The sequence below is a fragment of the Phocoena phocoena genome, chromosome 8 (genome assembly GCF_963924675.1).
Source record: "Phocoena phocoena chromosome 8, mPhoPho1.1, whole genome shotgun sequence".
NCBI classification, from domain to species: domain Eukaryota; kingdom Metazoa; phylum Chordata; class Mammalia; order Artiodactyla; family Phocoenidae; genus Phocoena; species Phocoena phocoena.
The window spans coordinates 27,932,462-27,960,300 of NC_089226.1; the positions used below are offsets into that span (position 1 = coordinate 27,932,462).

The following is a 27,839-nucleotide window of genomic DNA, read 5'->3' on the forward strand; positions in this document are numbered from 1 at the left end:
AATTTGAGAACTGAGAATACATATTAGGAAAGGATATGTGGACAACTTCACTAATAAAAAAGGTAAAAGATGATGGAGAAGAAAAACGAAGAATGAATGTTATCCTGAAAAAGTTAGAGAAGTGAGTTCAAATAATTCAAAGAAAGATGACTAAAGAAAGAAAGCACTTCCCTCAAGGAGGAGAGATAAAGTGAAAATGGTAACTCACAGTAAGTTTTCTAATGGAAGCTAAAGTGTGAAAACCTAAGGTCCATGAAGAGACTTTGAAATATTAGAGTAAATGAAAATAGTGAGTTTTTACTAAAAAGAAAGTCTGAATAATAGAAGACTATTTAAAAAGGGGTACAAATAATATGAATTAATCATATGTATGATTACTGAGTAATCAGTAATCATATTTTTTCTCCATATGAGTATGGAGAAAAAAAAGTACCCCCTAAGGTGCAGATTCCTGAAGAGAAAAACTATTTGATAATATCACCACTTTGTACTTATGGCATTTGTTTAAAAATGAATTTATATATTATTTATGGAATAAAATAATAAGATTTAGAGCAACAGGTGTTCAGCAGATTCAAGGCAGCTGCATTTATACTCTGCTTATTGGGTATTGTTTGTGGATGTTCCAGGCCTTGATAGCCTCTGTTAACACAATGTTTCTGAACCGTCTCTTCCACCACATCCCTCCCTGTTCATATCAGCATGATCTGTCTGATGCTCTGGTTTCACAACAATCACCATCAATATTGCACAGCTTCCATTAGTGTTTCAATTAGTGTTTCAACTTCAGGATTTCCTTGGGAGAAGTACTTCACAATTCCACTCTTGCATAAGAACTCGGCATAAGAGCTACTCTATTTCTTTCAGAAAAAGCAACCTATATCATCTATCACATGACAGTGAAATTAGTTCAATGTTACATGATGTACTGGTAACAAAAATATACCTTTATAAGAATTCAGGATCTCAGATATCCATGTTAATTGGAACTAGAACTCCATTGGTGAATCATTTTCTTCTTTCACGATTATTCTCACTTGGGTTAGCTTTTAAAAACTTTCATGTTCAAATGCATTTTATTTTACCTAACTTCTAAAATAACAGTATGCTATAATGACTCTAAAATATGAGTTACCCATAATATGCCTAGCTTTAAGACACAATGCCATATTTTCCTGGCTAAATATTTTTCTGTCCTTCCTTAGAACCTGCAGAGTACACTGTGGTATTTACCACTATCTAGTTTGTATGATGGTCATCTATTTACATGTCTTATTTCTCCTTTTAGACTTTAAACATCAGGAGGCCAAGCTTTTCTTTGAATCCTCTAGTGTCTAGTAGGGTATGATGCACTGGGTAAACACTCAGTAAATATTTATAAATACTTGTTTTAACAAATGTAAGTGTTTTATCTGAGATGATTCATATCACATAGTATGCACAAAATCCAGAGACTCTATTCCCCAGAGATATTCAGTCTAATTAAAAGTATTACTTTTAAAATGGCAATGATATTAGAATAAGATTTTATATAACGCTGTTGTAAGCAAAAGGATTTTTTAAATGTGACAGGCATAGAACTCATAGAATTCTATTGTTAATATCATGAAATGCATTAATTTAATTATATATTTCCATTTCTAGTGCTAAAGGTAACAAAGTTTCTATTCAAACCTCACACCATTAAGATTATCTAACTTTACGGGGAAATATTTTCAAATGATTGATTATTCTCAACAATAACACGGAGTACAAATATCAAAGTTAAACAGCATTACATAGAGTTTTAATCTTATAAATGTTCAAATTCTTCTGTCTCTATAGTTAATATTTTAGATGCCAAAAAAAAATCCCACCATTGTTTTGTATTGGTACATGCTGAGGTCATTTTTTTATTAATACCAACTGAAAAGTCAAGAAACTGAACGATCATGTGGTAAGATTCAAACACATCAGACTGAGGGGACCTGGTTGATTTGATGGTCATGACAGATAATGCACTGATTGAATTCTAGCCAAGTGCAGTTAGAACTGAGCACCTCTGCCTCTGTGATTTATTTGAAATGATTCTTAGTTGAGAGATACTGTCATCCCATGTCATCATTTTAGGATTTTTCTTTACAAAGAGTTCATGGATTAAATAAGCATCCTTTTTCCAAAGCATATGTTTACAATGACATTGTCACAACAGTGAGGAAGCATTACCATATGGTGTGCATTAAGTGAGGGTAGACTTTAGACCATGGACTTCCAAAACCTAGGAACACTAGGGAAAATGGAGGGGGCGCTCTTTTCCATGTTAGCCTTGATAATGTATAGGCTACTTATTGTACCTATAAAGAAAGGAAAAGGATGAAAATATATGATGTTCTGATTTGGTATGTGGGTCAGGCGGGGTAAGGAAAGTAAATAAGATTCTGAATAAAAAGTCACTTTGAAATTTAAAAATGAAAAATGGCAAAGTATTCTTGAGGGATAAAATGAAGAGAGCAGGATATTAGAAAAAAACATAGAAAATTATACTATTTACACTGCTGCAAATTTTGTTCACCATTGCCTTAAAATATATATTTCATGAACATTATCTACTTTTAATAAACATGAAAATTTTATACTGTTAGACATTCCATGTGGGGAATCATCTAATAAAATCAAATGATGGAAAGCAAGAAGACATTTGTCTTTTACTTTCTCTGTATTGGAAGCTGCTCAGTTTGTATTCCAAAACTGTCTGCTTCACATTTAACGGATTCCAAATATACTCGATAATTAAGAGTCAGTGTTTAGCATTGCACACACTGATGGTAACAGAGATGTGAGGCAGAGATGTCTCTGGGTTGATGTGGAATACTCAGCTCTCAGGTCTTCCAGTAGCATTCCATGTCAGACTACAGAGATCGTCTTCTATACCTTCCTGTTTCTAAATCATCTTGAGTATATACAATAATGTATATATGCTTTTTTTTTAGGATTTGAGTTTATGGAGAATAGTTGAAATAAATAAGGTTAGAGTTTACTGTGATATTGAAATTGTGCATTAAAAATGTAAGAAATAGTTCATATTGGTCTGTATTCAAGGCCGTTAGCCACTAACACAGTTTCAAGTGCAATGATGGTGAGGGTCACTCGAGGAGATTGTTTGGCTGGGACGCTCTGTGTGGAATGCTGTCACAGTCCAGCCAGGCAAGAAAGAGCAGCCTCTTCTCATGTCTCTTATGACCTGTGAAATGGCATGAATCCAGGACAAGACTCACCTCTGTGAGTCCCACAGAAGTTACAAAATGTCCTTCAAGTTTTTCCTTTGCCAAAAATATAATTTCCACAATTCATATTTCAATTTTACTTAGCCACTTCTCCTAAAGTAAAACCAAAGAAATTTATAACGTATATTATTATGCTTGACATTTACTGTGGAACCATCATTTATTAGCACTATCACAGATCTTCTTTATATTGTCTTTCCCCTTAAAATACTGGTTTGTCTCCTAAGTCACAAATTATATATTTCTTAGTATGGCTGTAATTCAAATAATGACATTTTATTTTACTTTCAGCAGTTAATTTCCTACAAAAAGGTTAATTCCCTGGTTCTATTTTGTGTTCCAAAGAAACTTAGAGATAATTTATTTCTGAAGTCTCTGATAGTGTTATTTTAGAGAATGTTTAAATATGATTCCTGTATTTGATTGTAGATATTTAAGAAAAAGACACAAGTTGTAGTTTTAACTGACAATACTGTTGTCAGAAATTCTGTATATCATCTTATTTCTAAATACTTTATTTTTGAAACACTGTAATACTATACATGTGTGAGGTATTATTATCACAGCTATACAAAAGTATTCATATTCTTCAAGTCTCAGCCCAAAAGTACACACCCCAAAATCATTTAATAAAAATATTGGTGCATGGACTACAGAGTGTGCACTTTTTACAATGGAATTTATGAAAACTTTTCCAACATTCACCTATACCTAGGATATCTGACAATGTTTTATTTTCACAATCAGGCAGCCAGTCCAGAAGATTATTTTCTATATACTGTATTACATAAGTTCACACAGGCAACCTAGGAAATCCGGGGACTGCCAGAGTCTGAGATATTAAAGAGTGGCAACTTTCAAGCCTGTGTAGCCTTTTGTGGAATAGGAAACACAGCCTGGAATCTGGAGTCAAAAGCTTTCAGTTTGGAGTCCACTTACTGGCTGAGGGACCTTGGGCAAGTAGCAAAGTAGTCATAGTCACAGTTGGACTGATCCATGTGGCAGGCACTGTGCTAGGCACTTTACAAGCAAAATCTCCCTCAAATAGTTACTCCATCAATAGTTACTACTATTTTCCCTGTTTTGCACATCAGGAAACTGAGACTCAAAAAGTTTCAATAATCTGCTTAAGGTCATGTCTAAGAAGTGGCAGAAACCATTTGCAACCTAAGAGCACTAAGCACCAGGCTAGTGCTAGGAGTCCCAGGTTCCAGACTAATATTTCTAGTTATTTCTCCGGGTTGTATTGAAAACCAAATGACATAAGCTGTATGAAAGGTTTTGTAAATGATGTGGTTGTTATTTACGTGATTTCAAGAAGTATCTTCCAGGTCTTGGATTCTGATTTTGTTATTGAACTAGGCCTGGAATACAGCCCTTTGACCTATATAGTCTGGATTTCTGTGGTGCAAGAGATTTCCAAACTTGGCTTCAAAACTCCCGTGCAATTACACTTGATTTGTGGACTTACAGCTTGAACAGCTTGAAAAATAATGCAAATTTACATTAAAAAATATTTCCTGAGAGTTTATTACAATTTATACACTGTGCTATGTTCTAAGTTCAGGGGATAAAACAGAAACATAGCTGGAGACCCTGTCCCTGAGGAGCTTACTCTACTGATCAGATTTACAACTTGTGCATAATTTGTAAATTTGTACTTTGGAATCAGGTTCTTTGAATCTGACAACCAGAAAAATAAATACTTTAGATAGACGTATATAAAAATCTTCTAAGAAATGGCAATATTGTCAGTTGTGAAAACTACTCCTGACAAAAAAAATCAACCTTGACTTTAAGGTAATTTTCAAACAGAAATCCACATATGTGGAAGAGTAAAGTTCCTCTATTTAAATTGTACATTTTGTTAAGGTCATTTAGGAATTACTGAGCACCTACAGAACTAATATTTCTGATAATATATAAAATACAACATAGAACACCATGGGGTAACTACCTTAAGGAGCTTCTATGTTTATATTCTGATTTGTTCTAAATACTGCAAGGTATTGGGGAGGTTGCCTTCTTAAATGATCTTAAAGCAGAGAAGTCTCTCCTAATCACAGATATTTCAGTTTTACTTCCCATGCCTATCTAAGGCATATGTCAGGGTTGTAATTCTCTGTGGCTTCTGAGAAACTGTTCTCGCTTATTTGTTCTTTATCTCAGGGGTCATAAAGTCAAATGCCTATAAAGCCTAGATGGGAAGTGGGCCCTCTGGGTTTCTAAGACCCAACTAGAAAGAACAGACCTTTTTCAAATGGGGGCCACTCACTAAGCTCCAGATCATTGTTGCCATTAGGAAATTCTGATACATTGTAATGAGGATTTTGTAATTTTCCAGAGAAGTCAGAAATCCAAAATTTTATGTACAATCCACTGATTTTTAGGTTTGCAACAAATTAAATTTTTAAATTCTTGTGAACCAAACAAGACAGTTTGCTATCTTCTTTCTCATGATGTTGCTCTTCCCCAGGGATCCTTTTTGTTATAATGCTAACTAGATATATTCCAGCAATCTGCTTCTTGTTCATGGTTTTAACTGTCGCCTACCTGCAGAGTATTCTAAAACCCGTATCTTCATCCCAGATCTTTCTACAACTACTTGAATACTCAACTGCCTCAGAGCTCCTCAAGCAGACAGAAATCCCTAATTGGATTAGCTCCAAAATGAAAGCATAAATTGCTTTAGGACCTTTTTATTCTAACTTCATTCTATATCCTACTTAACAATACCCTCCACTATCTTTTAAGTCATGATCCTAGAGACACCTTCCCCTTCACCTCCATCAGCCATTGAAGTCTGCATTTTATTTTGTTCACATGAGGCTGAATGAGTGATACATATTATTATTTCAATGATTACTGCAGTTACACTAATCCTCAGAGGACAATACCTAACACTTCATGTGACATATTTTAATACACATTGTTTTATGTTTCCAATTAAAAACAAAGTAATATTTCCCTTAATTTATAATTTATATTTCTGAAACTCAAAGAAGTTGTTTAACCTGTCAAAAATTCACACAGCTTCCCTGGTGGTTCAGTGGTAAAGAATCTGCCTTCCAATGCAAGGGACGCAGGTTCGATCTCTGGTTGGGGAAATAAGATCCCACATGTTGCAGGGCAACCAAGCCCATGCGTCACAACTACTGAGCTTGTGCACCTCATCTACAGAGCCCATGCGCTCTGGAGCTCACGTGCCACAACTAGAGAAGAGAAAACCTGCACACTACAACTAGAAAGAAGCCCGTGCGCTGCCATGAGCAGCACAACAAAGATCCTGCATGGCACAACAAAGACCCAACACAGCCAAATAAATAAATATTTTAAAAATCAATCAATCAATAAATAAAATACATGTGGCAAAGTCCATCAATGTGCTGATGACGACTTTGATACTTTCAGAAATATTAAATTCTTTCAAAAAAAAGTCACACAGCTAGTGAGTAACAAAGATGGGAACTGAATCCATGTTTGCCTCCAGAGCCTATGCTTTCTCCCTTCACGGGGATTGGAAGGACGGAAATGTTTCTACATATGCAACGGAAGTGGAAATACATTTAAAGCAGTGCTATTTATTGTCTTTGAAGCTGGGTAGAAGTGAGAGCAGAGGCTAGAAAGTGAGAAGTATAAGTAAACAGACGTGTCTAGAGTAGATCCTTATGAGGAGAGAAGAAGTCAGTTTAACCTATAGATCGAAGGGAACCCAGAGCAATGAAGGGTGATTAGAGATGAGTGAGACTTTGCCCTGGTTCATTTTATGTTCTTGAATCTATCCTCTTTTCTCTCTAGTTGATACTGCATATCATGCCAGAACAATGGTCCCTGAATTCCACTTCTCATGATGCCAGTCCCCTGCCCAAACCTTTAGAAAGTCCTGAATTTACAATGGGCTCCACCATCTGACTCCCTTCACTGTAACTCTACTTGGATCCAACGAGACATTTTCCTGGGCTGTCCTACCACCTTTTCAAGGTCAGCGTGCTTGCTTACTCTGTTCAGCCCTCTTTTATGTCTCTCCCTTCCCTTCCCATTACTTTCATGACAAGATTAAATTACACTTTATTAAGGTTTATGTTGATAAAGTCTGGCTTCTTCTGATATTCTTTCTTTGGTGATTATTAGACAACAGTATTCTAATTTAACACCTTCTTATTCCCTTATTTCACATTAAGTTATTTCTACTTTTCCAGCAGATTATAAGCCTTTTATGGTAAAATATCACATCTAGTATTTCTTTTCAATAAAATGTGTGGTACAATGAAGGAAGCAAGACAGTTGCCAAATGAACATTCAACTAACTAAAGTGACAACTGAACACTTAAAAAGCTGCATATTAACAGGGGCATAATAACCTGGTAGCAAACACATACAGATGCTTAAGGAATATAGAATATAGAAGTGATAAGCAACTTGATGTCTCTGAGACAATAGGGTGGTTCAGATTCATAGGTGTTGAGTCAAATCTGGAGCTGACAAAGAATTTGGTTTTATTCTTTCCATATAAATTCTGGCATCTAAGTAAATCAATCCAATCTTACTTCATTAATCAAATTAGTGTTTATAATGTAGAATCCTTTTCTTGAGTCTATTATCTTGGCCCTATAAGAAACAGTCAAACTGTCCTTCTCCCCTTGAGGAGAAAAAAGAGAAAATGGCTTTTAAAGTACATTATAAAAACACTAAGGCAGGCAGAGCTAGCTGCCTCCTTTCTAATGTAATCATAGTATTTGTCACATTGCATTGAGACTTTCAGTAGTCATCACTAAATTGTGTGCTGCTTAGGAGCAAAGAGCCTGTGTCCCCAGAATGGAATATGGTTTGGCACACTAGACACACAAAAAGTTGTCTTGGGGGCTTCCCTGGTGGTGCAGTGGTTGAGAGTCCGCCTGCCGATGCAGAGGACACGGGTTCGTGCCCCAGTCCAGGAAGATCCCACATGCCGCGGAGAGGCTGGGCCTGTGAGCCATGGCCGCTGAGCCTGCACGTCCGGAGCCTGTGCTCCGCAATGAGAAGTTGTCTTGGAAACCAGGTAGAAATGTGAGAATCTTTTGGAGTCTAAATTTTTATGGATGCTGTGTAAAAAAGTCTGGGGTAGAAATGAGAATGAACCATTGATGCTTGGATCAGAATTTTAAATGGAGGGCTGAGACATCCCTGTCCATGGGCAGGCATCCTGGCAGTATCAATAATTCAGGTGAAACAATCCTCATGAGACATAGGAACACAGAGGGAGGGCAACTTGTAAGACTGTCCCTTCTTACATGGAGACTCTAATTATAGAACTCTTCGCCTCTAAATTCTGAAGGCAATGTGTTTATACAATTATAATCATTGTAATAATCTTTAAAATCCTTCACCAGTCATCTATTCATATGGGGGTGCCAATAAAGAATTGTTTTTCATGTTTTTATAGTCTCAACAGTCACTAACACAGAATCTGCCACAATTCTGAACTGGATGCTCAAAAAATTGATTTAAAACACTAGTATCTAACCATCAACTCCCAAATCCCTCCATTCTCATATCTATAAACTCAATGGGTAGTAATTTAGTGTTATGTGCCAGGCATTGTGCCATGAGCCAAGCACTAGGGATTCATTCACAAATACAACGGCATCCCAGTCATCCAGAAGTTCATATTCCAGGGGGAGAATATACAGCTAAATAATAATACAGTGTAAAAAGGGAAGCTCAGGATGCCACAAGGATCATAGCAAAGTGGAGTTAAACCAGCCTAGGGTGATCAGAAAAGACTACCCAGAGACAGTGACCAGATATCCAAGAGCCATCAACTCACTCACGCAGCTACTGTGCTTTCTACAGAATTGAAAATAATATATGTGGTTAGACTCAGTAAGTTATATATTTCAATTGGCAATGAAAAATGCTTGTAATCACCAACTGTTCTCTTGGCTCTTTTAAAGTAAACATAGTGACTTAATTTAATACTTTTAATTAATTCAAGCTGATCTTTTCATTTTAAAATAATGAACGTGTGTAAACAAAGAGATCAAACATGGCAACTGCTAAGTGGACATGATATTCTGACAACAAGACCTATATTGGCTTAAATGTCTAAAGAGCTCCTTAGGTTATCTGTCCCATTTGAACAGAGCAAGACAAACACAATACTTACTGGTAAAATCACAACATTTTCCTTTATTTAAATATTGTTAATCAGAAAACTATAAATGTATGCTTTTTTGTAAACATATAAAAAACTCAGAAATATATAAATTAAAAATAAAAATTCTGCATAGTAACATTAAAGAAAAATAGTCACTACCAAATTTTGGTATGGTAGTTTTCAATCTCTTGTATATATTATGGTTCTTATGAAATTGGAATCAAAAGACAGTCTATATTTTTTTCACTGACATTATAGCTTTTATATTTCCCATATATTAAGTGTCTCTAAATTATTAACAGTTATACTATTCTGCCAAGTAGAGGGCACATTGGCTGCAGTCTATTGATTTAAAAGCACTGGAGTATTACTATCACTAAATGCAAAATTACCCTTTGAAATAAAATAAAGTGTAGAGGAGGTAAATACATTGCTATTTTTTTTTAATTTTAACAAGATTTCCTTCTCAATAAAATATTCACACTTGGTTTCTAATCTGAGATTTTATCACTTCTGTAAAATGAGGCTTATTTTCACAGCCACTTATGGTTTCATAACATACAGTCATTACCAAATTTTGTGAAAATAACAAGAATTAAATGCTAAAGACATGTATATATTATATATGTACACAATATATGTGATGTATATGCTATATATTTTTATATCTATGCATAACAATATAAAATTACTTAAAAAGTTATTTGTAACTGTACTAATTATTATTCTCATCTTACAATTATTCAGCTTACTTTTTTTTCTTTTAACATCTTTATTGGGGTATAATTGCTTTACAATGGTGTGTTAATTTCTGCTTTATAACAAAGTGAATCAGTTATACGTATACATATGTTCCCATATCCCTTCCCTCTTGCATCTCCCTCCCTCCCACCCTCCCTATCCCACCCCTCCAGGCTCAGCTTACTTTTTTAAAACCCGTTCTTAATACTCTATATGTGATTAAGTGACAAATCACAATTTTAGTACAGATGCTCATCTGTGCCAACTAAATTAAATTATACACTTCTACGAAGGTCGATAACTAAAAAAAACGGAGAATAGTCTGAAATTTAATCTGGAATGTATATGCCGTGTTCTATAACCATCTATACAAATCTGTAAGGAGACTTAATTGCCTTTAAACACATTATAAATGATGCCTGTTTGTTCATTTTTTTCCCTCCCACAGATCCCAACAGATACCAATTCCTACAGATACCAACTCTTTTCCAACCTGCCTATTATCATAAATGGCCTGGTTTGCAGTCTGAAGATACATGGTTGAGATAGTAAGCTGAACTCAAATTCCTGAACTCAATTGCTGGGACAAGTCAGATAGAGGACTGTCATGACTGACATTCTTCCTTAAACAGTCTGACTATACTTTAATTAATTTAACCATTCCTCCAACTAAATACTGCCAAGTAATGCTTTAATGAGCATTTTCATGGCTAGAGATTTTCCTGTATTCATGAGTTCAAATGATTCACAATTTGTAATGTTTTTGATACATTGTGACAAATTGATTTTCAAAAGCATTGTATCAATTTTAAATGCCCCAGCCATCTTGAGTAATTTGAAATTTTCTTTTTCAATTAAATTTGATGGCCTTTGTGTTTCTTTTAATGATTAAAAAATACAAGTACAATGAAATGACAATCTTTATAAACAACATGGAAAATTTTGATCAATTATTATAGGATAATTCACATTTAACTACCACACATACCTAAAGAATATTGGCTCATGACCTGATATCACAACCTGTTTTTAATCATCAATAAGGATAATCATATAGTGAAGAGTCACATGGAATTTAAAATAGTTTATAGGTAACTTAATTATGACTCAAGGTGGTCTTGATGTTTCCAAACAAGTTGAAATTTAAGAGTGTACATGTAAAATCTTTCATTTTGAATTTTAAAAAATGCCTATGGAGAAATTGATTTGTAGCAATTCATGTGGAAAAAAGAGCAAAGTGTTAAGTTTTAATTGACTATGAATTTAACAAGAACAGAGTGATGTAACAGACTAATTAAAACTCAAATAATCTTGGCCTACACTTTATGTGTAAAATGCCTAAATAATTGGAATTAACATTCTCACCTGGACAGATCATGTCAGATCATAATCATGAGTGTCAAAAATGTGGTTTAATTCTAGACAGATCATGACAGGAGAATCGGGTTAATTCAGGTCAATATATTTTAATAAAATTATGATAAATCCATGGGATATTCAGAATGCCAGAACTAGGGTGTTAATGGTTTTAGAAACTATGTTATACAAGGAAATGTTATTTAGCTTGGGGAAGTACAAAGGGGACTTGTGATAGCTGTTTTCAAAAATGTGAAGGGTTTGAGTCATATAGAGAAGAAGTTGATTTATGTTATGTTATTCAATTCTGGCTAAGAATTAGTTGTTATAATACCCAACCAAGAAATGGATTCCTTTCCTCCTTTTCCTCCTCTCATAATCAGTCAGCAGACATTTATTAAGTATGGAACATAATTGTTCCTGGTACAGTGAAAGACCCTTAAAATAGAGGTACTAATAAGGTATCATCCTTGTCCTCAAGGAACTTGCAGTCTAATGGATTTGACAGATTATCTATCTATCTATCTATCATTTTCCAAGGTATATACAATATACAGAAAGTACTATACAGGAAAGTTAACTATTCAAGCAAAAGCTGATCAACATCTTTGTTAAAAGGGATATCATTTATACTTTTAATTTATAGCTGCTGTACCTTTGTGTTTCCTTCTTAAAATGATGTGCATAGTCTTTTAAGGTGTATTTATAAACATAATGTTTATATCATATATAGTACTCATATATTATTGATATATATTATTTAAGAAAAATCCAAATATAAAACAAAGCTAATTTTTAATGGGATCAATGTTGTTACTGCTCAGTAAATGTGAAATTGAGCTCCTTGGTTATCAGAGGAAAAAGGGAAACATTTGGACTTACAAGTGTTCCATTAAGAAAAAAGAAAGCATGCATATGTTTTTCAGAAAAAAAAATATTTATCTTGATTCTAAGTCTTTGGAGCAGAGAAGTAGTGAAATACCTTTCAAACTTGCCAAGGTAAGATTATATACATAGTTTAAAATTTAAGTAATTTACACAGGGTAAACTAATTTCAAAAGAGGGAGGGATAAGGGCTATAGAAACAAGCAAATTGTGAAATTTACTATAGAAAATGCAATGTGGATAATCAAGAATTGACAGGTTTTCATCGTATGTTTGACTCCAGATGCTTTCTTTCACAAGTCTTCTAGTTTCATGAACTTTAAGAAGTGCTAAGGAAGCAGTCAATGTCTGAACAGATGGTTCTCCTGAGTATGCTTACTAGTACACCTGGTATGCTTACTAGTACACCTGGGCTTCCCACATGGGCTTTCTCCTATTCTGAAAGCGGATTGTATCAGCATTTTCTAGTTCTTTTGTCAGCAGACACCACATGCTATAAGTACCTAGAAGTTCTCTTCTACCAGATTTAAATTTATCAAAGTGCTCTCTGGCCAGCACAATGTACGTCAATTTGCATTAACAGTCCCACTTTGTTCTTTATAGGACTTACTTTCCTCCTTTTTTAACTCATCCCATCAATTGACTCTAATGAAAACAAATGAGAAAAAAACATGCTTAAGATAAGGAAGACACATAACATTTATTTTGGATCCACTACCACATTGTTCATTTTGGATCCACTACTTCTGTTCATTTTTTTCTAAGATAACACATGAAAAGTCTTAGCCATCTTAAGGATGCCCCAAGGGTGAGTGGAGAGAAAACTCATCACATATTGTTCATTCTTATATTCAAAGATATTTACTGATCCTTTCTTTGTACCAGGTATTGTGCAAGGCTATGAGGATATATTGTTTAACAAGGCAGATAAAGGCCTTGGTTCTGGGAGTTTATTTTCTAGTGGGGAATTATAGATGATTAATATGTAATCAAATGAAAATAATAATTATAGATTGTAATAAATGCAAAGATTATCATATGGTTGGTAATGCAATATAAAATAATTGGAGTTTGGGAGTGGGAAAGCTTACTCTAGAGAGGCTGGCAAGGAAGGTTTCTTTTAGGTGATGACTTTGACCTGAGTCCTGAAGATTCAGAAAAAGCTAGTAAAGCAATAACTGGATTGGAGGAACAACCCCTCTCCAAGAAAAGGTAATGGAAAGTACAAAGGTATAGAAAAAAGAGTGAAAGGGTTAAAGGATGTTCAGGAAACAAAAAGAAGACTGAGAAAACTCCAGCATGGAGAACAAGGCAAAAAGATGGGCAGGAGTCAGATCATGCTTATAATCAGAGCCTGTTAAAGAGTTGCAATTTTACTCCAAGAGATTGAAAAGCCATTGGAGGGTTTTAAGTAATGAAAAATGTCTCTTCTTTCAATTCTGAAGGAAACCACTGGCTCCTGTATGTAAAGTGGATCGGGAGAGGTAAGGTAGAAGCAGGTTAACTACGAAATTATTAGAAAAGTACCATTAACTTGGACTAGAACTGTGGGATAGAAATGGAGAAAGGTGGAAATACTTGTAATGTACTTTAGAGATAGAAGCAAGAGGACCTGGTCAGATGTTAAATGACAACAGGAAAAAACCTAGGAAAGTAATAGACGGAGCAAGAAAGCAGATGATAAAAATATCAAAACTAGAAATATGACCACTAGGGACTGTCAGGAAAGGTAGATGAAGAAAAGCAAATAGGAGAACTTGAGAAGAGGTAATATGCAGAACTTCTGCTCAAGCTCAAATTCAGTCATGATAACGGAGATCTGCACAAATATATCAGTTCAAAGAAGTTGTAAAAGAATAGCTTATTCAAATAAATAGAGCAGAAAAAAATAAAGATCAATTCCTAACACACATAAGAAAATAAATTCCAAAAGAGTTAGCATTATAAATATAGAATTTAAAACCATAAAGTATACTAGAAAAATGTAGAATAATATTATATAGTTTTAAGGACAGGAATACCTTTATAAGCAAAGCATGAAACCCAGAAGCCATAAAGAAAATGGCTCACAGATTTGACTACATAAAAATTTAAAATGTCTGTACAGTAAAAGGCATCATAAATGAAGGTGGAAGCCAAAGGCACAGTAGAAAAATAATTTGCAACATACATGACAAAGGGTTCATTTCTTAGCATGTAAAACACTCCCTCAAATAAAAAAGAAAACACTGGCAAAGTAAAAGAACAACAGTTCACACAGAAAGATATACATGGTCTTATAAATATAGGAAAATATTCTCAGCCACACTATTAATCAAAAACATGCAAATTAAAGTAGCAGTTAGATGTCATTTTTATCCATCAGGACAAGTGAAGATTCAAGAGACTGATAATGACTAGTGTTAGCAGGTCATAGAAAAACAATTATTCTCACATTTAGGTGGCTGTAAATTTAAATAATACTTTGTTTTTGAGGAGAAGACACTGACAATATGTACTAAAAGCAAAAACCCACATTATTTGATATAGTAATTTCATTTCCAGGAATTAATCCTACAGGAATATTCACACAGGTACTCAAGTAGTTTTACTGCTATTCTGTTTGTAATATAAAAAATGTGGAAACAACCTAAATGTTGATCCAGAGTGTACATTTATCATAGTAACTTTGCACAATGACATTATGTAGCAGTAAAAGAAAATAAGATAGCTCTATATAAGTATAGTATATAACTGACAGAAAACTTTTTATGATAAATGAAATAAAATAATAAAATATAGGTATAGATTAACATCATTTTTATTAAAAAGTTTTATTTATTCAATAGATATATATTAGTTCCTTATGTTTATAATACTCTTTATCTCTCTACCTAGGTCTATACAGATAAGAAAAGAAGTCTGGAAAGATCTATAAACCCTATTTACTCTGATTATCTCTATGTGGTGAGACTGCAAAAATATTTTGCCTATTTAAGACTTCTAAATTATTTGAAATTTTTGTGTCAGTTTAAAAAGATAAAAATATGAAAAATGGAAAGAACACAGGGTATAATATATTTAAAGTTACTGATAAGAAGCTGCCTATTTTAGAAAAAGCAGATAAGCAACAAAAGTAAGCAAACAATGATTACAGCTTATGGTGTAATTTTTGCTGTAACTGGAGAAATACAATGGCTTATTCAAAGAAAATACTACATCTCAATTTTTTTACCCTTTATTTCTGAGATAATGTTGAACTTTTTATTTATGACACTAGTAGTTTTATTAAGTTGGAGACAAGTGATGATGCTATGAAGACTGCAGAAAATTTGACTTAGGGTGATGATCTTTAAGACAATCCTCACTATGTTTACTGGAATCCAAAAACGTGTAAAGGAAAACCTGAAATGAAATCCCTGACAGCTAAGCAAATCTTTAAAGCACTGGGGAAAATATGTTTCGATTCAAATAGATGTAGTTATTCTGAAATCAAATAACATTCCTATAAAACTTATGTAGGTTAGCCAACTAATGAAGTATCCAACACTGTTTGTGTAACATATAAAGACCCACTTATTAATTTTTACACCTGGTTGTATTTATAACATGAATTTGGAAATATAAAGTAATGAGAGTATTATCATTTAGAATACTCAAATTTCTGTGCTGTATTACAAATCACATAGAAAACTCGATGTCCAGTGTAAAATGGACATATTCACTGGAGTAAATGAAAATTGTTAAAGAACTAACTTTGAAGAAAATATCTTTCTATTTAAATTAGGAGTTATCTAGCTACTGTCACAGAGTGATGGCTATCTTGTGAATACTGTACTAACCAAGATACTATAGTGTGAATGGCAGGCAAAACTGACTTCAAGATCTGATGCCCTGGATACTTATCATTAGGCAAATTTTCTTAACAACAGATCTTCAGTTTCTCCACATAAATAATTAAAATAATAATGATGCCTGCTTCTAGAGTTATGTAAGAATTGAGGTAACTAACACAGAGACTTGGCACATAATCAGTAGCTATTATTATTATCGAGGACAAATGAGTTTCAAAGAACAGGGAGTTATCAGCTATGTCAAATCCTGCAAACTACAATACTAAAAGACAATGACTAAGGAACAATGGGATTTACTATTCTGTAAGTCACTGATGACCTTCAAGAACACTGTTGCAGGAGTGGTGATGGTTAAGGGAGAAGGTAAATTGTGATAAAAATAGAAGGAGCTGATGTGGAATATGTAGAACTTTTGATAGTAAGAGAAGGAATAAAAATAATATGATGACAGTTTAAGAGGCAGAGGACCAAGCCAAGCATTTTTCCAGCTAGGACACACTGATTATTTTCTATGACAAGGAAAAAGCTACTGGAGATGGAGTTTATGGGAAAATTCCAGGTTAGTTTCAAAGATAAAATCCAACTGGCTTTTTTTTTTTTGAAATGAAGAAGGTAGAGAATGAAGTACTGTGCATTTATCTAATATATGTGTAGCTCCTTTAGGGATGTGGGCTTTTCTTTTTTCTTTTGCTTGTAACTGGAATTCACTGAGAAGCTGTTCAAAAGTTTAGACTGTCTCTCTGTAAACACACACACACACCGTGCTCATGAACACATAATTTTGCATGCAATTACAAGAATTCATCAATTTCTTTAATCCATCCATGAACCAGTTCTCTCTCCAAATGGTCCATAGATCCCAGACAAAGTTACCCTCTCATAGGACTTAGAAATAATTTTTAAAAATATGCATTTAGATTTGTGTATATAAACTAAAATTAACAATTCAGTTAGAGGTCAAAAACATTCCTATGAAATATCAACAAAATATATTTATTCAAAACGTAAATTGCTTTTTCAAAATATAAACAGAAAATATGAATAAACTGGAAGTTTTAGCATTGGTTTAGAAATAAATGTTCTATATGACAAAGAATGTAATACAACTAAATTTAATTGAGTTATAGTTATAGGCTAAATATTTTCCAAACGCTTTTCTAATATTCATAAAATTCATGTGTTTTGTATGTTAATGAATGAAGAAACTGTGGCTCAAAAGTGTTAAGTAACTTACCCACTATCAGGTTGTAAATTGAAGCCTATCTGGCTCAAAAGTCCAGAAAAGACTCTCCCTACCTCTAAATAAAACATAAGACTATTCTAGGCCAACATACATGAAAGAGTATGTATTAATAGAATTTATGTGGGATTAATAAAGGTTGCATTTTTTTCTGGTCAAAATACAAAAGAACACTAAATAATAAAGAAGGAAAGACTTGTTAAAAATCAATTATCCATGCAACTCATTATTAAAATTCTGCAGCCAGTGACAAGGTTGATGACTATTTACTTGAAATTCTTCCCATTTCTTGGCTCCCGTGAAATTACTCTTGCCTCATTTTCATCTGAACTCACTGACCCATTTCCTTCAGTCTCTTTTTCTCTCTGTGTGCCTCAAGTACTGTATTTCCTGGATTTATGTCCTCAACATTCTGTTCACTGTTTTTGCTCTCTCTGTATGATTTTGCCCACATCCATGGTTTCAGCCATTATCAAATGTCTCTCTTTAGTTCAAACTGAGCCCAAGAGCTCCAGATACACATGTCCAACTCTCTACTGCATTTGGATGTCTCTTAAACTCCTCAAAATCAGTACATCCACACTATACTCATCTTCCCCATTCAAATCTTCTCCTGTGTGTCCCTTCCTAGTTGATGGTACTGCTATCTAATCATTTTTCCAGACCAAAAATTGAAGAAATCATCTTTAATTCTTACCATACTTCCTTTCCATTCTCCCACACAGACATCCAATCTATCACTAAGTTCTGTCAACAGTTCTGTATTCTTAGATCTATGTACTTTTCTCTCTCCTTAGTGCTTCTACTTTTATTCAAGCACTTAATCATCCTAAATTGCATTACTTCAAGACTCACTAACTGTTTTTTTTTCTTCCCATTTTGCCCCCTTCTAATACATTCTCTTTCTTGAAATCATCCTGTTCTTTGTAAAACATAAAGCTCATCTATCACTGTTGTTTTTAAATCATTTATTGGTCCCCCTTTTTATTCAGAAGAGTCTCCTTACAAGAGCTACAAGATCCTGTGTGGATCTACAAAGCCCTGCCCCTTAGCACACCTCTCCTTCCCAGTACAATCAATACTCTACAGCCAGACTAAACCATATCCAGTGGCTCAATCACACCTGGCCCTGCCACACCTTGGTGCCTTATCATGTTCTGCTCCTTTGGCCAGGCATGCCTTCCTTCCTCTTTATTTTTCAAATAACTCAACTAGAGTCTTAACACACAGATCAGATAACATCTTCCCTAGGATACCATGCCAAGTTTGATGTTCCTTGCTGTGTTAATGTCTGTCATAGCACTGTTTCTCTGTCATAATACTTTGTCTTACTGTACTGTGATAACTGGCTTGTACATCTTTCCCCCTAGACTATTAGCTTCTCTTATAAGTTTCTGTATGCTCATTTCTAGTATAGTGTCTTAAATACAGTTACCCTTGATAAGTATGTTTCATGAAAAAATGGATACGTTTATTATCTAATCTACTGAATGAATGGACAAATTCGCTACACAATATGGCTTCAGTCTTTGTTATATCACTCACTGACATCTGATTAATGAATAAGTTGCCAGAAATATCTTGCCCTATTTTCTTCAAAATGTTACAATTAAATTAGAAAAAAAATGACAATTCTTTTCTTTCTTGATTCAAGTAATCTCAATACAGATGTAGTTTTCACATCCTATGGTCTCCTGGTTAAAGTACTAGGATAGTAATTAGAAGACCTGAGTTCAAACTCAGGCTCTGCAACTTATTAACTACATGGTCTTTGTCAAGTCAAGTAACTTCTTTGAGTCAAAGCTGGCTTAACTAAAAAATAATAACTAAAAAATAATGACTATCTTCTCAGACAGTCTCACTCGAAGACTAGCTTGAGGTCAAATAAAATCATGTACATAAAAACAGTTTAAAAACTATGTGTTGTAGTAAAATGTAAGGTGTATGGTATTTATTCATTTTAAATTCCTGAACTATAGTAAAATTCTGTAAATAAGACATATACATATTTCCCAATGTCAGAAAGTAAATACTTTTCCTCTTTGAGAAATAAAAAACCCTTGGGAGAATCCACAAGAAAAAAAAAAGTTTAGAGAGTTTTTCAAATGGCTTTAAGAAAGCTTAGTACTGTGACAATTCTGAAATACATCAATGCAAATTGTGCATCATTTAAGAAAGGGACAAGCCATAGATATGTGATTCATTTTTGTCATCAATCTCATGGGGAAAATTAAGAAAAAGAATATTATAAAACTAAAGAATTATTTCAAATCAACATAGAATCTTGCTATCAATTCAAAATAAGGAAATCTAATGACAGTCACTTATTTTCCTAAAAATAATCAAAAGTCAAATAGTATTTAATGTATTTCTGCTAACAACTTTGCAGGTCAAACCATCAGAACTTATTTTTAGCATTTTTAAGATTATTATATCAGTCCAATATAAACTCTTAGAATGTCTTTTTAGGACTTCATGTCCTTGAAAAGGAAAATGTACAAAACTTAAACATTGTTGAATTAAAGCCGAAAGTTTGTATTATTTAGTACCCTTAAACAAGTTTGAATTAAGTCCCTATTATATAAGCTCTGCCTGCAGAGTCTACTGGATATAATGTCACATTTTCAATGTATTTAGATTAACTAAACAAGTATATTTTACATACCAACGTACTTTTACAAGTGGCACACAACTGGGTATTTAGAGTTGATAACTAAACCCATCACAAATAGAACTAATACTTAACTTAAAAAGAACAACTTTCTCATCATTACTAGGGTATAATATGCATTCTATTTTTGACTTACAACTTTCTTATCCATCATGTTGTAAACTACTGAATAGACAGATTTTAGACAGAAAAGGAGAGTAAGATAAACACATTATTTGTAAAAAATAAAACAAAAATATTAACCAGTTGGTCTTTCCTATCCAAGTTTAAAAAGTTGGAAATATTCCACAAAATTCTCTTATTATTTCACCTAAGGGACAATACATGAGTACTTGATCTATTTCACTATGTTTTTCCTACTACCCATATGAAATTAAAAGAATCATTTGAGAAACTGAACATCTGTGGATTATATTGTAAAGGAACTGCCTTACTTATTAAAGACTGATTCTTTTACAGGATAGCTAACGTAACTGGACTAAATTAATAATTGCAATGTCTCATCTTTTTATCTTTTAGAAAGCTTGGGATAGATTACTTTAGTATATTGGTTATTACTTCTTTGGCAAAATTTAAGATACATCATCCTCCAAACCAAAATATCTTTATTAATTAACTACTAGAAAAATATAAGAACATAGCCTGCTTTTTCAGGTTGTCTCAAATGTTTTGTAAAGAACATATTCAATTTAACTAGCATGTTTGTTTGCAAGGATAGCTATTTTGGGTCAACTGTATAATATTTTATTAGAGGACATTCCATATTTAATATTTAATATTTTATTAAATTAATTTATTAAAGGACAGTCCGTATTGAATTTATTTTTAAAATAAATTTATTTTGTCATACCCCATACTTTGAATAGATTACAACAAAGAAATGTATACCTTTAATTACATTTTGAAATTTGACTACTTGGGCTATTTATTACACCTATACTTTGTTATTGAAATATGTTGTAATTCTATATTATCTGTATTTCTTATAATTTCAGTTTTATACTTAGCAAAGTGTGGCTTTTCAACCATGTGAAAAGTTTAAAAAGAGAACAATATTTTAATTTAATCTTACACAAATATTGTAAAAAAATAAAGTGAAACTATAAGCCAAAATTATCCCCACCCTCTCTCAGCAACTTGGGATTTATATCAAAAGTGAACAATTTGAGTTAATTGGATTTATACTAATGCAGTATGTAAACTCTATACACAGAATGTTTAGATTGTCTGAAGTAGTCTTAGAATGCTAAATTAATTTTGAGGCAGAAGAGCCAACGTTAAATTACATCTGTCCAACAGATGACCAATAATACTCTTTATCCTTTAATCTGCCTTTTTTGTCTTTAAGTATACATTCCAAAAACTAAACATATCCTGTTTAGTGGCCCTTATTCACAAAGACACTAGATTATGAAGTTTTACAAGGGCACACTGCAGGAAAATTGTATTTAAGATAAACCTAGCCAGACACATATATTTTTTTATATTTAAAAAATATATGTTTATTTAATCTAACATGAAAAAAAATTTTAATCTAGCCTGTATCACTGTGAGGAATAAGCTCCATGTTAATTCTACAGAACACTATTTTTATCCTTTTGTACCCAAAGGCATACAGCATGATATATGAGTTTGCCTTATACTTATTGCTTACGTTTCACCTTTAATTAGACTGGAAAATCATGCGTCTACATGCTCTAGGTCAGTCCATTTAACAAACACCAATCACCTGACCCATACTCTCTGACCATTGATTTTTCCCAAATTCTGCTTAGATTTGCCTTAAGGACATTTGGCATACTCATTTGTCAAAAATTTTTCCTTTTCTTCACTAGAAAATGTTTTTTTTCCTTATTTACAATTTATGTTTTTTAAAAATATTTTAAGCATGTACGCAAAGTCAGTTATATGTGATTATGAAAAACATGACACCACTAACATTGCCTTACACTAGGAATAAAAATAAGCAGACTTAGTTTACTTAGCTTTAATTTTCTCAATTCTAACATGTTAAAGAATAGCATATTACCTATATTTTATACCCTTTTTTAAACTTTTTCATTCTGTGTACAGATTCTTAGCAATTTCTTATGTTTACAGGTTCTTTACCAGTACACTTTATTTTATACAATATTTTTATTACATAAATAATATAATACTAATTAAAATTTTCCTGAATGAGATTAACATATGATATGGAAGAAGAAAGAATTATCACTTTATAGTTTATATAGCTGGAAGCCATAACATAAACTTTAAAATACTGAAGCACTTAGTTAGAAAATATAAAACTAATATAGCTCCACTTTTAAGACAGTCTTTCATTAACTAAATAATAAAAATGAATACTTAAATAGCAATTTACTGTAGACAAAGTACCTTCAAATATATCTGAATAATGAATTATCTTTAAACTTAGAAATGGTTTTGTTGACAGAATCTCAAGAGAGACACAAGAAAAATATTTAAATCAACAGATAATAATCACACACTAAGCATATTTTATACCTAGAACTGTTTGAAATGTTAACATCTCTATCAAAACTTGGAACAAAAATTAATAACTTAAGACATTTTCAAAAATGACTATCCACAAACTTAGCTCTAAATTATGTTCATTTCTGCTTAAAAATAACTCCCATATAATTATCATTATAATGAATATTGACTTTATTACTAAATACAACAAATGATTTTTTTAATTAAGTAGTACCCAAAGGAGCTAGAGAATTCCTGAAAATTAATACAATTGTAGCAGTTAAAAAAAAAAAGTCAGATGCTTTAACCTCCTTATGAAACCAAGTTCTAAAGTAAAGTAATTAGATGCCAAAAATTAAGGAAATGTGATCATGTCACTTGTTAGATGAATTAATGGCAAATATATATGAATTAAAATAATTAATGAAACAAATATCCTCCTAACACAAAAACTCCTTGTTTTCAATTTCAGTAGTTTGTTCAGTATACACTTGTACTCAGAAAGAGGACTTTCAAAATTAAAAAATACTCAACTTGATATAATAAAAATATCATACAAAGCAGATTGAATATTTTATTACTGCTGTGCAAAATTTTATATAGAAACTATTCCTATATGTCTTACATAATCTATAACCATTATCTTAACATGTAAATTTTGAGCAGTAGTAAATTAGCATGTAAAAATAAGGAGGTATGTGAAACATGTTTCCCTCAAGAGTGAAAATGCAATCTAAATGTTCTATTGACTGATCATATTTTAGTGATTTTTAAATTAATACACAGTTGATTATATTTTTACTTTGTTATACAGTATTTTGGCAGGGGAGCTCTGTACAACTGTTTAATTATAGTGTTAGGTAAGATCACCAAATCTCAATCTTATTGCATAAAATAACAGATCCAGCTGGGTTGGTTTGTAAATTCAGTGGATTGGAGACTAACATGATTTGCCACCAAGGTAAGGATTCATGGAGTTATATTCACAGGATATATGCATTACCTTATAGCAGGAGACATTTACAACCCAGAATATAAGAGCAGGGCAGTCTCAAGTGACATCACCAGATCATCTGCAGCGTCAGCCAACCGACTCAAATATATATCCTCCACACCACCGCTCCCCTCTTTCTAACTGTTAGCAAACCTTCCATTGTCTTTACCAGTGTAAGAGAGCATGTGTCTTCTTTAAAAGCAAGACATACGCTTACTCAAGTGAAAAGCAAATAAAACCCAAGGAAAAGAAATCAAAAACTAGATTGAGTACAATTTTCACTAACTTGATATTCAGGTTGTAGAAATAATACTGAAATGTTAAAGGAGAAAGTAACTTCAATTAATTTCAAGAAAAAAGAAAGACGGAAGAAGGGAGTGAGGGAGGTGGAAAAGAAAGAGGGAGGGAGGGAGGAAGGAAGGAAGAGAAAGAAAGACCAGCTAAATATCCCTGAGACTAAATCTTACTTTTAACTGATTTGCTCTGTAACCAGCAAACTGTGGAGGTCTTGAATGTCTTTCTTAAAAGTATAATAATAATAATAGTAATAATAATAATATAGAGGAAGGGGACTCTATTGCCGCATTTTAATTCTCTTCTCATTTACCTACAACTTATGTTTTACTTACAAGCATTTGTTACAGCGAAACTGTTGGCTGTCTCAATGTTGTCCACATGAGGTACCAAATTAAAGGGAGCTTCTGACGCATTGGGGCTGGTGTTATGAAGAAAAATTGCTAATCGAAAAGCAGTGTATTCCTGATCTGTGTTTCGGATGAAGAGACCACCTATTAAAAACAGCAGAAAAAGCACATTCAGTGTCTCCTCTTGTAAATGTTACTATACCCACCCCAAGAACTGTCAAATCCACTGCCATTCACCAACACATACAATTAAGGAGCTATCCTGCCACATCTGGGAGACTGCCCTTTGTCCCTAAGGTGTATGCTTAATATTTTAGTCTTTAAGGCAGCTCAGCCTTTTCCTGTCCCAATTTGTCATGATCACAGTGACCTCTGAGACAGATCATTTAGTGTGCTTTCCTTTCTCTCTCTTGCACTCCCCATGATTCTCAGCACACTGCTACAGAAGCCAGCTCCGGACATTTCTAAGATGCATGCAGATGGGAAGAAAAGATAATTTGCTTTAAAATACAGAAATGAAGGGATGTGGTGAATGCAGGTTAGAGGGAAATCAGAAAGGAGACATGAACTTTGTTTTTATGCAGCTCTTGGACTCAGCCTAATTAGCACCGCTTTGTGCACTGTCTACGAGAAATGATGCAGTCTGAGGCTGGGCTTAGCTGGAAGAAATTCAATTGCTGCGTCCCATTAAAAGACAGGAGAGAATAGCAAGAAAAGCGAAGGACGGATAGGGTCCCTGGAAATAGAGTCGAGAGGGAGGATTAAGGGCAAAAGATTCAAGAGGAAAACAAAAGAAGAAAAGGTTCCGGGAAAGGGATCTAACTTTGGAATCCGTTAACTGGTAGCAAGCAAAGACAAGGAGGTGTGGGTGTAAATGCTTTTTTGCACAGTGTCTTTCTGTAATAGAGAAAGCTGCTGCGTACAGCACGGGAAGGAGGGGGGGGTGTTTTGTTTTGTTTTCTTTAAACAAACTCTACATCCCTTCATGCTTTAGAGAAAGAAATGAAAAGAAATATCAGATAAAATGCTACCAAACCCCACGGAGGTTTTTTCCCCCCCAACTTATTGCAATCCTACTTAAGCGACATGATCCAAAGGTGGAAACAGGAGTATAGACTGAGGATGGACGGGTGGGCAGCTCTGTGCTGTTCTAACTGAACCTGCACCAAAGAGGCAGTCTTTTTATAAAGGGGAGAAAGGAAGAGGGAAGCAGAGGGGGAAGGAGCCGCCGAAGGTTCCCCTAAATTGCTTATCAGTAACTCATTTGACTCACTTTCGGATATCTGCTACAGCCACCCACACGCATACCCCACCGGAGCAAAGCTTACCTATTTGCACGCTGCTCGGAAAGGCTCCCATGGCGAGTCCCCAAAATCCAGAAAATAACAAGACTATCTGTCTGCAAATAATCCTCATCTTCTTTTCTCCTCTCCCTGGCGCGCTCTCTCTTTCTCTCGCGCTCTTCCTAAAGGCTGTTCAGAGAGACATTGAGGACTATGGCGCTAAAATTAAAAACAACCAAAAATGAAAAAAAAAAAAAAAAAAAAAAACAGAGGAGAGAGGTTTGGGTGGTTTGGGGTTATGACTATTTCCCTTTAGCAATCCATCCCGAGCTGCCAGATTTTTCCCGCAGTCTCCATAGCCCTGGGAGAGGTTTTCTGTCCGGCTGCAAATGTTACACATGCAAAAGATGGTGGTGGAGCGGCTACTGGCTGCTCGCAGAGATGAGACATGCGCTCTCTCTGTGCCTAGCTCGCACTAGCTCTCGGCCCTCGCTTTCTCACCTACACACACACACTAGCGCCGCGGCCGCCGCACGCGCTCTGCTGCTCCTTTCAGCCAACAGCCACCTAAAGCCTACACCAGCCCGGAGCCTCGCGCCCCCTCCGCGAGCGCGCAGCACTCCCTCCGCACGCCCCTCGCCCACTACTCGGCAGGCTTCATCCCTTGGGTGCTCACCCGAGCGCCTCAGTCTCTTCGACGCTCCAGAGCCAATCTGGAGACAGGTTTTTCCTTTTCACGACTCCCGCTTCTCTTCTTCCCGCGTTCGCAGTGGGTCCTATTCTGGGGATGGGCACCCCCAGCGTCCCTCTCTGCTTTCCAGGCGCCTCTGCTTCGCGGCTGCACGTGGCAGGAAATTCACCCGCGGGCCAGGTCCTCAAGCCCCGAACAGGGCCTGGGGGAGTTAGTACTTCCCCATGCCCCCGGCCCCCTGCCGCATTCTTGTAGGCTCTCGGGGAGGACCGGCTGCCTCCCTCTCCTTCAGCTCAGCCTTTCTCTCAGCCTCGCCCTCTTCTGCCACTGGGCTGCGCGCGGGGGACTCCGGTCCTCGCTGCAGCAAAGATTTCTCACCAGCAAACAGTCCGGGAATCTGGAGAGCCTGAGACGGGAATGGACGAGATGAAGGGGCTCAAGAGAGAGAGAGGATGAGAAAAGGGGGCAAAGGGCAGCCTCAGGCAGGTTTAAGAAGCTGGAACCAAGGAGGAAAGAATTGATGGAGTTCAGGCTGGAGAAGAGACACAGAGAGGTCAAACCATTTTAGCAAAGAGAGGAAGGAAGAAAAAGTTAATTTAAATAACAAAGTAGGGTGATGAACGGGGTGGGGAAGAGACTGAGAGGTGAAAACTGAATAGGGGGTCTACTTGTTCTTTGAAAGGCTTGGAACTAGGAGTGGGAAAGGTAATTAAAGGGTTCTTTCTCTCCAGTCACCTTTTCAAGAGACACTTTTCCTCTGTGCTAGACACACTTCAGGAGTAGCAAGAACATAGTTCAGGGGCTGATGAAGAAGAATGGGAAGGGCAGTGCTTGGAGCAGTGGGCACAAGTTGGTATTTGTGCCTGATAGAAAAATGGGGTATTTTACATGCACATATTTTCTTAGCTGGAGCTCCAGAATACTCATTTTACTCCATGTCACTCCAAGAATACTTAAGCACTGCCTTGATGATGTCAATAGTTGTTTTAAATGGGTAGAAGAAATTTATTATTCTAGAAAGTTTTAGAGCTATGGTGTCATTGCCTCTCCAAGGGTCACCTTTAAGACTTCATTTCACTTGGCTGTATTGGATGGAGTCTGTACCACACCAAGAGAGAGTGACTGCAGTAGCAGTGAATGAAAGGTTTCTGATTTCCTCTTTATGGTTTGAGGTCTTCTGACCTAGACAGTATATCTAATCCCCTAATTCCATTAAACTGTAAGAGGAAATGTGTTTTAAATCTTTACAGTTCTTTGGGTGCCATTGGTTGAATCATATTATTTTAGAGCCTGGAAGGCTGGGTCACATCAGCTAAAGCCAAGCTTTTGACGAATCATTAGAGGGAGGGATTCTCCTTAAAGGTTAACTGTAAGAAATTTTAGAAATCTTCTGGTATCATACCTTCATATTAGTGTCTTCTACACCTAAAGTACTGTCTTCCATTACATTTTAAAAGAATATAGTAAGTGCCTATACTTATCTGATGTAACATTTGGGAAAAGAGGAGAAAGAATTGATCAATGTGGCCCACCCGGTAAAGACTTCTTGAAATATGTACTGCTTTTACTCCTTCAAGTCTCCTTTCATTAGATATCACTAAATGCCTATAGTTGGAGTTTGAGG

At 34.8% G+C, this 27,839-nt stretch overlaps 1 protein-coding gene across 3 annotated transcripts in view; it reads right to left on the reverse strand.

Moving 5' to 3' along the window:
• GRIA4 (glutamate ionotropic receptor AMPA type subunit 4) overlaps positions 1 to 26,525 on the reverse strand; it is a 520,203-nt gene extending 493,678 nt beyond the window's left edge. The window contains exons 1-3 of one of the 3 annotated variants that reach the window (XM_065881560.1): positions 26,201 to 26,525; positions 25,570 to 25,743; positions 24,227 to 24,385 (exon numbers count right to left, since the gene is read on the reverse strand). In XM_065881560.1, coding sequence (XP_065737632.1) covers positions 24,227 to 24,385; positions 25,570 to 25,657 — 247 coding nt within the window. In that variant the 5' untranslated portion in view covers positions 25,658 to 25,743; positions 26,201 to 26,525. Of the gene's footprint in view, positions 1 to 24,226; positions 24,386 to 25,569; positions 25,744 to 26,200 lie in introns of those variants that run through there. The other 2 variants (XM_065881559.1, XM_065881557.1) reach the window with 2 other exon arrangements.
• Between the last annotated feature and the right edge of the window lie 1,314 nt (positions 26,526 to 27,839).